Source organism: Myotis nattereri (genome assembly GCF_964212035.1).
Source record: "Myotis nattereri genome assembly, chromosome: 13".
Lineage (NCBI taxonomy): Eukaryota > Metazoa > Chordata > Mammalia > Chiroptera > Vespertilionidae > Myotis > Myotis nattereri.
The window spans coordinates 12200067-12212215 of NC_138088.1; the positions used below are offsets into that span (position 1 = coordinate 12200067).

The 12149-nt window shown below is 44.0% G+C and overlaps 1 protein-coding gene and 1 pseudogene across 3 annotated transcripts; one reads left to right on the forward strand and one right to left on the reverse strand.

Moving 5' to 3' along the window:
* Positions 1-330: 330 nt before the first annotated feature.
* Positions 331-1372, reverse strand: LOC308529173 (aurora kinase A- and ninein-interacting protein-like; annotated as a pseudogene). Its single transcript has 2 exons — positions 762-1372; positions 331-379 (listed from the first exon to the last, which is right to left on the reverse strand). The product of its transcript is annotated as an aurora kinase A- and ninein-interacting protein-like (transcript).
* A 6181-nt stretch (positions 1373-7553) lies between these two features.
* TMEM254 (transmembrane protein 254) lies at positions 7554-11745 on the forward strand. 2 transcript variants are annotated; one of them, XM_081104768.1, is made up of 4 exons: positions 7554-7679; positions 9713-9816; positions 10009-10068; positions 11114-11745. In XM_081104768.1, the coding sequence occupies exons 1-4, from the start codon at positions 7590-7592 to the stop codon at positions 11232-11234; spliced, it is 375 nt and encodes a 124-aa protein (XP_080960894.1). In that variant the 5' UTR covers positions 7554-7589; the 3' UTR covers positions 11235-11745. The 2 variants fall into 2 exon arrangements, with proteins under 2 accessions (XP_080960894.1, XP_080960893.1); XM_081104767.1 differs by lacking the exon at positions 7554-7679 and adding an exon at positions 7823-8042.
* The last annotated feature ends 404 nt before the right edge of the window (positions 11746-12149 follow it).

Consider the following 12149-nt stretch of genomic DNA (forward strand, 5'->3'; position numbering starts at 1 on the left):
ATATATGTTGTACTTTATTTGAAGTATGTCTCTTGAAAATGTGAATCTATTTGCCAATGAAAAACACCTGTTTCTAGAAGTTATGAAATGTGTACATGAATCTGTCCATCTAAAAAATGCTAATTACTTGCTTTTAGATGTCACTACAAGTTAAGTTTTCTAAGAATTAAGAATTCTAATTCAGTTGATAATTGAATGTGTAAGTTATGGTAATATATACATATTTTTTTTTTGTCTCAACAAGTGTCACCACCAGCTTTATTTACATAAAGAAAATATTCAACAATAGCTTCATTCCATACCTCCCTGAGTATTTTTAAAACCAAACCCTCAAAGACATTTACACTTGGTGCCTGATAGTTTGATGACCATCAGAGTCCTGGGAAAAGAGCAAATCAGGCTTCAAGTTTAACTGAGGGAGCCTATCCTGGCACTGAGCCCAAGGGCTGTTAGGAACCTGCCCTAAACCCTGGTTAGGGCTCAGAAAGGAACTCTAGAGTTCTGAGCAATGACCCGCTGGCCCTGAGAATCCTTAGTGAAAAGCAGACTCCCGGAGTCCATGTCTTTCTTTTCACTGTCCCAAGAAACCACAGGAACAGGACAAGACCTTTGTCTCACTGCTTCTGTGTTTTCTGCACTCCAGGACTCCCGGTGTGTGAGAACCAGGGCAGGGCCTGCCTGTTCTCTCTGGCAGACACCTTCCCATGTAGGCTTGTCCCAGGGCTAATGGCCCTTGCCCCAGGTGGTTCACTGCGCCTCACCATACTCTCATACTCTGATGATTCTTTTTCTTGATCCCATGAAGCCATTCCCCTTTCCAGGAAGAATCCTCCTCCCCCTCCTTTTGGTCCAGCAAGCAAGAACTTTCCAAGTCCTGGGTGAAGGAACAAGCCAGTGAGTCTTGACTCTCTCCAGCACAGACTAAGTTAGTCTCAGGCTGGAACAAAGACAACACAGTCAAGAATGGGACTCCCAGTCTGTGGTGGCCAGAAGCCTGGAGGGACTGAGGAGAAAGCTTCCTGGATGTCTGTAGGGGCTGAAGTGGCTAAGGGGCTGCCACGCAATCAACCCCCAAGCCCTGGACCAGACGGTCTAGCTGGGTTGCATCTTTCCGAGACTCTCTGTTGGTCTGACTTGCTGTATATGATGAAACACTCCCCTGATCACCACCATCTCCCTTTCCTGACTGCAAGGTGAGGAAGGAGGCAATGCTGGCTGCCGAATGCCTGCAGGTGGCGTTCTTTTGAGTCAAAGAGATCTTAGCCTTTCTCTCTCCAGGAAAGAGTGTTAGCCTTTTGGTGCTTGACTTGATTAAATGTGTCCTATAAGGATGCCCTAAACAATCCAATCTCAAAGAATATATGCCCTCCATCCCAAAGAATCTCTAGTTCTTTGGTATAACACATTCATGGTCCCATCAAGTTTTCTTTCTGAGTGGTGGAAGGACAAACCGACTTCCTGTAATGACTGAGCTCCTACTCTTGTATTACAAGGATCCTCCATGATATCTTCCTACAGAGTGTGATGCTTTTTCTCAGCTGCAAGTCATCCCAAAAGTGTGATCTTTTCTTATACTCCACAAAGTATCGAAGCAGATTTGGGATCATATACTTCACTCCTCTTATCATTAGAAAATGTTTCATCTTCCACAGCATTTAAATTCAGTTTAGCCATCATTCGATCTTTTTCTCTTCTGATTATTTACCTGTAGCTTGTCTTCAAGTTCTGCTTTCAAACCAGTTGAATTCCTTTCTTTATGATTCATGTGGCTTTCCGTACAAGTCTAATACACAATTTGATCCAACTTTCTTTTCTATAATGGTCACTCTGGTCTTGAATTTATTATGAAGTCTCACTGTCCCAATAAACTAATATAGCTGCACTTTCTGCCTCTTCAAAGCTGCGTCCATGCCACAGGCCTCCTCCTTGGGATGACAGCACCTCATGGCCGCTGAGGAGGCCTCGCCACCCTCACGCGGGGTCGGGCTCCAGCCGCCTCTATGGTAACAGATTTTTTAAAGAAATAAGAAAAATAGGTTGTTGTAAAGTTGGTTATTTCTGAGTGAGTCCAAGAACAGGTCAAGCTGGGAAGGGACATTATACCAACCTCTCTCTCTGATTCTGGTATGTGTAAGTCTGTTGTTATTCCTTTGCTGTATGCTATATAGTTGCTGTAGAAACAGATGCAATGTCTCACCCATTCTCCTTCCTCCCAGGATATATGCGGAAGACGTAAGGGAGAGATGGTACGGGAGTGAAGAAAGAAGGTACCCGTGTTGGGGTGGAGTGAATAGTATGTGAGAACATGGGCCCCTTCCCAAGCTCCGACTCCCGCTCCCAAACTGTGGGAATCTGATGAAGGCCGCCGGTAAGTGGACTGTGAGACCTGGGGAGCCTGGCCAGGTGCTCGGCACATCCAGAAAGAAACTGCTTCTAGATGTGAGGCCAGACTGTAAACAACTACAGAGAAACAGCTAGCGTGTGATCTCACACAGCTTACACACACACACACACACACACACACACATACACACCCCACCCGTGCCGTTGCTTCGTTTTTTGAATTCTGTGGAAGCATCGGCACTCCATCTTGTTCCCGTCACCTCGATGTTGTAAAAACTGCTGTTTGACATTTTCCACTAAACATAGGTGGTCCTTTGTTCTGTGAATTAACTCTGCTATTCGTGGCTTCTGTAAACATGCTTGCTCAAATAATAGGGGAAATAAGCTCAATTATCTGGCCTTGTGGGCTGCTCTGCTGATGTAAGGGTCTGGTCCGTCCCTGGTTACTGCCATGCCAGGCAGTAATGTGAGTTATGTGAATTATGTTGTGCTCATGGCTACTGAATTGTGCTGTGCTCAAGGTTACAAGCTTCCTGCAAAATATCTCCCAGTACATAGGGCTCTTTGTAAAGCCTACAAAGAAACCGGGAGGTATAAAGGGAAAACTTCCTCCATGTTGCTTTGCTCAGACTCTGGAGATAACTCCTCTGAGACCGCCGGCAAAATAAAGACTCCAAATTTGGCTTAGTGATTAAGGCGTCCTCTGTTTGGCTCGCTGATTTCCAATATAACACTATATAACCCTGACCTCGGAAAGCCTGTGCTGTGGAAAACTTCACCAGCCGGCCGCCACTGGTGGGCACATAAGTCATAATAAAACTCTCCTTCATGGCCAGTCCTCCGGCTTGTTTCTTTGGAATCGGCAAGAAAAAGATGATGTTTTCTTGGACCTCGGCTCTTTGCATAACAACCAGGTATGTATTGAGCCCTGTGAATGCAGTCTGCTCTTAGCAAAGGAACATTCAGTAAACTTTCACTCCCAATTATCAGCAAGGGGAAGTCAGAACTCACCACCTTGCCTAAGAGGGAGTTTCAGGATGTGCCCACTACTTCCCTTTCAGCCTCACCTTGGAAACTCTGTGGCCTCCTGCGAAGGCTCAGCTCTCTAATCAAGCGGGGCTATTTCCAGGTGCTGAGATAGTTCCTGGCCTATACATCTGCTTCAGGTGCCACAAAGACAAGTTCCAGGTCACCTTAGAAAAAAAGACTTGTCAAAAACATGCAATTTGATTAAAATGATCATCTAGTTAAAAAGAAAAAGGCAACAGCAACCAGTGACTTTAAGACTTTGGTGTTCCGTAGAGTAGCTTTGTTTTCCTTAAGTGTTTTTCTCCCAGGTCTCCTCGCTCCAAGAATCTGGAAACACATTCTCCACTTTTTTGGGTCCCAAGAATTTTTAAAATTCATTTTCCGCATTGCCAGAGACCAATTCCAGCAAGTCATAATTTCAAGAGTTTCATCAAGCCGAAACCGGTTTGGCTCAGTGGATAGAGCGTCGGCCTGTGGACTGAAGGGTCCCGGGTTCGATTCCGGTCAAGGGCATGTACCTGGGTTGCAGGCATATCACCAGTAGGAGATGTGCAGGAGGCAGCTGATCGATGTTTCTCTCTCATCGATGTTTCTAACTCTCTATCTCTCTCCCTTCCTCTCTGTAAAAAAAATCAATAAAATATATTTTTAAAAAAAGAGAGTTTCATCAAAAGCTTGATGAGACTTGGGGACTCCACAGGGTTGAGTCACACATTAGTCACCTGTTGGGGATGGCTAAAGGCATTTCCCCAAACCTGAATAGGAAACTGATTGTGGCTGCTAGACAGTTAAAGGGCATCTTAATCTACATGTTATTGCCTCCTACAGGCCAAACACCTGAACAGCCGTAGGCTAATTCCCCCATTCTGACAATGGACTCCTTACCAAACCCTGACCCTTTGAAGTGTATATCTCTGCCTCACCTCAGGACAAGTTGTGCTTTTAAAAAAGCATGGGGTCCTGGAGACGAGGAGAACCTAAGACCTTAGACCATGATTCTCAACCTTCCTCATGCCGCGACCCTTTAATACAGTTCCTCATGTTGTGGTGACCCCCAATTCCATTGTTACAAATTAAACATAATTAAGGCGTAATGATTAATCACAAAAACAATATGTAATTATATATGTGTTTTCTGATGGTCTTAGGCGACCCCTGTGAAAGAATCGTTCAACCCCCAAAGGAGTCGCGACCCACAGGTTGAGAACCGCTGCCTTAGACTTAAGATCTTGGGTCTTAGCTCCTTTAGGTAAGCTCTCTGACCCCCAATGCCTTTCAAAATTATATTCTGTCTCCAGATTCTTTATTAGTCTCTGGATTCCTATTAAATCTATGCACAGCCCCTTCTCCAGATTCCTGAACCCTTCTTGATGCTGGGACAAGAACCCTGGCACCGCATTATTTTTGTGATGTTAAAAATTAAACTTAAATGACCAAAACTCTGGTTAGCCCCTCAAGTTTTTCTAATTTAAAAAAATGGCCGAAACCGGTTTGGCTCAGTGGATAGAGCAACATCTGGATTTGTGGGAGAAAAAATAAGGGCTTACTTTCTCACAGCCATATCTAATTCTAAGTAATACAATATACCACCTGAGAAAATGCCTAAAAAACCCCCACACCTTTAAATATTCTAAAGGTCAGCAAAACAAGAAATCACATGTTGAAGGATTCACAAAATATTCCTATAAACAGAAAGTTGCTCCATGACCAAGAGTAAACATGTCTGACAAGGCTATTTAACATCCCTATTAAAGTATTAGAGCCACACTCCATAAATGTGATGAATTTCAAAAACTGACGATTCAGCACATGGGCTTTGAGCACATCGAGTTTGGTTGAAATGATTTTGTGTAAATTGCCTGTTCATTCAATTGTATTTTCTCAGAGTGAATTTTAGCCATTTGCTTGCCTCATCCTCCCTTATCACTGCACTTATTTCATTAAAGTGTAACAGTAGTAAAAAGAATAGCTAACATTTATTAAAATTGTACTTTATGCCTCCTCTAAACTAACCACTTCAAAGGGCATATTTTTTAAAAAATCAGTGTTCCATAGGCCAACATCCTGCATAAAACCTAATCACCACCATCACCATCATCATTAATCATCATATTTTGAATTTGAACATTTTAGGCAAGCACACACTAGTTTTACCACACACACTACCAGATTACCTCTGCCCCTTCATTCACGTGTTGATTTAATGCCCTGAGGATATTTTTCTCTGTAACTGCGAAATGCAAGCTCTCATACTTGAAGGTCAAAGTGGTCAATGTATTAAAACATTGTTATGCTGCCTCTAGTAAATCCCTATTGGTTTGCTTGTCACCCTGACACCTAGACTGCATTGATCTCATTCACTTAATCTTGTTTATCTCTACAGCCGAGCAACAAGCCTGACCCTAAACAGATCCTTGGGAATATTTTTTGAATATCTGAATGAATAACGTAACCTTTTCTCCACTCCCATAATTTTACTTTATCAACCCTTCATCTTCCTTGCTTCCAATTTTACTTCCATCCAATGAACACCAAACATTTTCACTCCACTGATGTAAAACAAAACCCAAACCAAAAAACACTTGTCACTGACTCACCTTGGCTAAGGGATCAAATCAAAACTCCTCAGTTTGACAACGAATGCCATTAATGACCAGGACCCTACCACTGCCTTTTCAGCCTCCCCTCAAATGCACATTTTCCCTCTTGCAACAATAAATTGCTAATTCTCTGGACACACACTGCTATCCATATTTCCGTAAGTTTGCTTAGATTGCTCTCGCCTTCCATGATCCTAGGAAAATGTGGGGTGTTTTTTTTTTTTTCTGTATCGGCACATGCTCATCCCACTCTACATCATCATAACTTCCCTAGAGGGACTATTATCTCTGTACCTCATGTTACTGCATTATTTGCATTTTTCTGTTGTGTTGAGGGTAGAGTCTTAAATATTTTTCCCAAATAGATAACCAATCATCCAAAAATAGTTTAATGAATAATCTTTCTATCATCCTTAATTTGAAATGTCAGCTTTATCCTAAAATAAATGTCAGATCTATCTCTGGAGTATCATTTTCCACTAACTTGTGTGTCAAATACCAGATGCTTTTTACTATAGTTCTTTATAGTGTGTCTTGATACCTTGTAGGCCAATCCTATTGGGGAGGGGGAGAGTAGACGGTATCTTATTTTTGCTTTGTTTTGCACATCCCAAATTGCCCTACAGTTGAACACCTTTTCGTGTTTCTTGGCCATTCGTGTTTTCTCTGTTAAGGAGGTCCCATTCATATCCTTCACTCATCTGTCTAATATATATATATATATATATATATATATATAGTCTAATATATATATATATAGTCTAATATATATATATATAGTCTAGTATATATATATATATATATATATATATATATATATATATGAATTCCTTCTCCCAGGTCTTTCAACTTTATGGTGCCTTCCATAAGAATGAAGTTTTAAAATTTAGATGCCGTTAAATTTTCAATCTTTCCCTCTACGGCTTTTAATTTTAACAACTTGCTCAAAAGTTGTAAAACTTTTCTCCATATTTCCCGCATTGTTTTCAATGTTTAGGTCATTGATCCATCCAGAGGGGAGAGAGCTAAATGATCATGGGGCGAGAGATGAGAGTTATGATGGGGATGGCGACACAGGATCCTGGAGGATGAAATCCTAGCCACCCCATCACCTGTGGAGAGGGCGAGTTAGAAGTTAAATGGAGGCACAGAAGGGTTAGGTAACTAGTCTAAGCTTCCGCAGAAAGTCAGCGGCAGAGCCGCGGCTTAAACCCAGGCAACCTACTCCACAGCCTGCTCATAGCTGCTGTGCCCTGAGGTTTCAGACACCGAACGACAAGGAAGAGCATTGCTTCCCACAGGGCACGCCGAGCTGAAGTTCCAATATGAGGCTCCTGGTTAGTAGACTTCTACGTAAAGCACCACCCTAGTTCCACACTTTATCTTAAACGCGGGAAAGTGACTCTGAGAGAGGGGTCTACCCTGCAGATGAGGTCCAGCCATCAGGCTAGAATCCAGCAACAGCCGCCCTTGCGTTTCGGCACCCACAGAATCTGCTCCCTCCCGAGAGGGAGGAGGGAGGGGCGCTGGCCGAGGCCCCGCCCCCGCCCCGCCCCCGGCCCCGCCCCCGCCTCCGAGCGAGCGGGGCCTGAGCGCTCCCGGGGGCGCGCTGCCGCGATGGGGAAGGCGGCAGGCGACGAGGCGTACTTCCAGAGGGGCAGTCTGTTCTGGTTCGCGGTCATCACCCTCTCCTTTGGCTATTACACGGTAAAGGCAGCGAGGGGAGCGAACGAACGCCCCATTGAACGCGGGGCCCGCGCCTGCGGGAGGTGCAGGCGGTCGCGCAGGCGCAATTGGGCGCCGCTGCTCTCGGAGCCGCGGCAGAGACCAGCCCGGAACGAGACGCAGGCGCACTGGTCGGCCCGCGCCTCCCGCCGGCGCTCCCGGCCCTGAGACCGGCTACGCAGGCTTTCCCGGTATGGGGCGGGGGCGGGGCGGCTCTCCACACCACGGCTCAGTGTCAAGATGGTGGTGGCGAAGTCGGAGGGCGGCAGGGCGGCCACCGCCTACTTCCGCGCAGCCAGACCCTTGCCCTCGCTGGCCACAGCCCTGGCGCTGGGATATTTCGCGGTGAGGCGTGGAGGGGCGGGGCACCTGCTTCCGCCCGGCGGGCCCTCATAGGGCGAGGGGCTCGGAGGGAGCGCGGTTCTGCGCCTGCGCTCCGGGAGGTTGCCTAGGTTACTGGAGTAAGCGGAAGTTATTGGGTCACAGGTCTGTTTCTACTCACAAGGGTTCCTGCAGTTGCGTTCCCTCCGCTCCAAGGTTTCTACGATTTATCGGAGTCTCAGATCTCACCCAGGAAGCCAGTTTACAGCCTGCCAAGTCAGAGTAGGGCTTCCGAAGCAGAATGTTGGGGCAGTTAAAGTTGCTTAGAAAACAGAGATAAAGTTAAAGGATGGTTGACACTTAATTGGTAAGAAGGGATAGAGAAGATGTAAATGTTATGGTGTAGATGTGGAACCAAGGCAGATGATCTCTGATGAGAAGGGGGGTGATTTTTGTTTTGACAGTTCGTTTATAAAAGATAACGGGGAAAACTTCTGGAAAAGTAAGTTGGGGACTGAGTTGGTGTAATTTCGAATGGAGGCAAAACTATTTGGATATTGCCCGGTAGATCCTGGAGATTGTGTCCACAGTGTGTGTTGTGAAACCGGACCACCTTTATCCTGATTTCCCCATATGAACTGAAAATTTTCAAAGGCGCATTTCTGTCCTATGATTCTGCATCTCTGATTAGTTAGAATATAGATGGAGGAAAGCTTTGATGGCCTCAAATTGGGTTATTGTGGATAGATGCTGCCCCTCCCATTCCCCTTGGTTTGGGAGAATGGAGTGATGTTTTATGCTTTATTTAAATTTTAGGTGTGTGCTGCCGAAACCGGTTTGGCTCAGTGGATGGAGCGTCGGCCTGCGGACTGAAGGGTCCCGGGTTCGATTCCGGTCGGGGGCATGTGCCTGGGTTGCGGGCATATTCCCAGTGGGAGATGTGCAGGAGGCAGCTGATCGGTGTTTCTCTCTCATCGATGTTTCTAACTCTCTATCTCTCTCCCTTCCTCTCTGTAAAAAATCAATAAAATATATTAAGGGGAAAAAAAAATTTTAGGTGTGTAACAACATAACTGGAGAGGTAGTACTGCTCTTGGCTGAATATGAATGGGACAATAAATTTGGACCTATTGGGACTTAATTCTCAAAAGCCTAAGGCGACAGAGGTTACAACACAGAGACTGAGGGAAAATGGTTACGATTACAAAAACCTTATGTGATTAAGTGGTTGTTATTAGCACGCCACAAACCTGATCTCACTTATTTTCCAATTCTGTGCAGTGGATCAGTCCCAGTTTTAGATATAGGAAAAGTGAAAGGAGGGATTATAAATTAAATGGAGATCTGCCTTAAGCCATAGTTTCTGCAGCAAAGAAACTAGTCAGGGCACATAAACTCTTAAAATTTGTTAATAACCTGCATAAAATCATGTTTTAATGGAATTCATTAAGAATAGAAGCCACCCAGCCTGAGCACTGAGTCTGATACCCACATAGTTTCCTCAGAATAAATCTCCCACTAGAAGAGCGTTTAGAAAATAGAAGTCAGGAGTGGCACCTCAGATGTCTTAGTTCACAGTTTCTTTGGTCTGTTCTTACTGTAGAATCAGGATTATTTCCTAGCCTCTCTCAAGAATAAACATTTGCTGGTTCCAGTGACCTGACAGGTATTCTGTGCCTCTGGTTCTCTTTCAGTGGGTTGTCTTCTGGCCTCAGAGTATTCCTTACCAGAGCCTCGGGCCCCTGGGCCCCTTCACTCAGTACCTGGTGGACCATCATCACGCCCTCCTGCGGAATGGGTGAGGAGGGCTGCGGAAGTGGGACGCGGACACTGCAGTGCTAGTCCCACTGTAGACTGGGAGGCCTGCAGTGGCCTTTAGATATCTGAGTGGTGCTAGTTCACAGTAAAGCACTCTTTTTTATGAAGGTTTCTGGGTTAGATTTCATCAGCAGATAACCATCACCTTAAACCTGGCTGACTTCTGTTCCAGGTACTGGCTTGCCTGGCTGATTCACGTGGGAGAGTCCTTGTATGCCATGGTATTGTGCAAGTAAGTGTGTGTAGTAGGTATTTGTTGCTTTGCTCTTGGTATCTAATTTGAGAGGAGCCACATTTAAATAATTCATGGACTTGTAGACTGAGAGCATTCTCCGGGTAGAGTTGAATCCCCACACCTAATACTGGGCCTAGCTCAGAGGGAGTACTCAATAAATATTTAATGAGTGAATTTATTTCATTTGTGATAGCTAATCAGTTATTTAGTTACTTAATTTAGATGATTTTTCTTATTTTTTTATAGAAATGTCTGTGTATGATCCCCTGAAAAGAGCTTAGCCCCTGACCAGGTCTGGTGATTCTCAGTCCTAGTTTTATAACTGAGTCACCTGAGGAGCTTTTTCAAAATACACAAGCCTGGTTTCCAGACCCACAAGATCCCGGTTTGCTCAGCCTTGCTTCAGACCTGGGAATGTTATTTTTACAAGCTCCACAGATAATTCTGGGGTGCAATGCAAGCTAAAAGCCCCTGGGTTAAACGTCACTCAGTGGATGCCAGTGTAGACTACTACTGTGTGAAAGTACTAGAAAAGATTCTCTTTACATTTGTACTTCATGTAGCATATACAGAAAGGATGGTGTAATGAAAGAGGTGGTTATAGTGATGCCAAATTGCTTTGCAGTTGATTTTCTTTCTAGTCAAGATTAACAGTCACCTCTATTATTGCTGTATTATTTCTAAAAGTGGAAAATGTAGTACTTTATTACTACTGTGTTTTAATGATAAAAATAATATTTCTTGGGTACACACTTGCTCTGAAGCCATCACAGTGCTGTTTAACCCATCCACTCATCAAAATCATGTGAGAAACAGTTTTATGATACAGCTCTAGGCAGTAGCCAGGCTGCTTCTCAGGGAAGACTGTACCATCCTAACTGCACAAGGAAAATGAAAATAAATGAACTAACCATTCTAGGTAAGAAGCTGGAAGAAAAGGCAAGATAAACCCAATGAAAGTAGATAGAAGAGTACATTTTTAAAAAATAGAAGATAATAACTATGAAACCATAATATTAAAATTGTTTCTTCTTCTTTTAAGGTCTAAAGGCATCACGAATGGTCAGGCTCAACTGCTCTGGTTCCTGCAGACGTTCCTCTTTGGGATAGCCTCCCTCTCCATCTTGATCGCTTACAGACCAAAACGCCAAAAGCAAACTTAAAGGCGATCTCCAACCCCTTCCCTGCACTGACATCCAGCCTCACTTTTATCTGAGGATGGCGTGTTTACTCCACCTTTCTGTTTTCTGGAAAGTTACGACCCTCTAGTCAGTCATTATTTCATATTCTCTGGTTGGACTTGAGTAGATAATAGGAAAAGGTTTTATCTTTCCAATTCTGCATTCTAACCTATTTGGCAGAGTACTTCCAGCTACCTCTCTCTCTGCCATCTGGTTTAAGCCACGTACTAACTTTGCCTGTTGGTATACCTGTGCTCCCACCTTTTGACTAACACATCTTACCCATACCACCTCCATCTTAGCTGATTAGGGGCTGCTTTTTGGTAAGGTAAAATATTTTAGAGTTAATGAATGGGAATCCAACTCAGATTTTGTAAAAGCATGGTCCTCTCCAAGGGAAATAATGACAGTAGTATTAAGGGTGCCGGGAACAATATGGTGCATTATTGAATGAAATGGATTAACGAATAAAATGCTGTGAATTTTCTCTCCATTCAAATGCTGTATTTATATGTCAGTTTTGATATGTTGTCACACATTTCATCCTACCTTTTCTCAAATAGACTCTATTCTAGAACTGTCCGTCCAGTTCAGATAGCAGGGGTATTTTTCCCCCCGAGAAAGAAATGCAGAAAGCTCTGGTGTGGTTCGTACGCTCCTCATTATGCTTACAGAGCTGCCCACAACCCACTTAACTTCTCCACACACACTGAGCCACAGCCTGGCACGAGAGTCTGCTTTTATTGCAGGATTATTCTCTAGTTTCCATTAACACTTAATTTAGCTTATGATACAATCTACACAGCAAGTGAGAGGAGTATTCTGACTTTTCCTTTTTTTATTGTTGACAGTATTGCAGATGTCTCCCATTTTCTCCCTTTTTGCCCCCCTTCAATC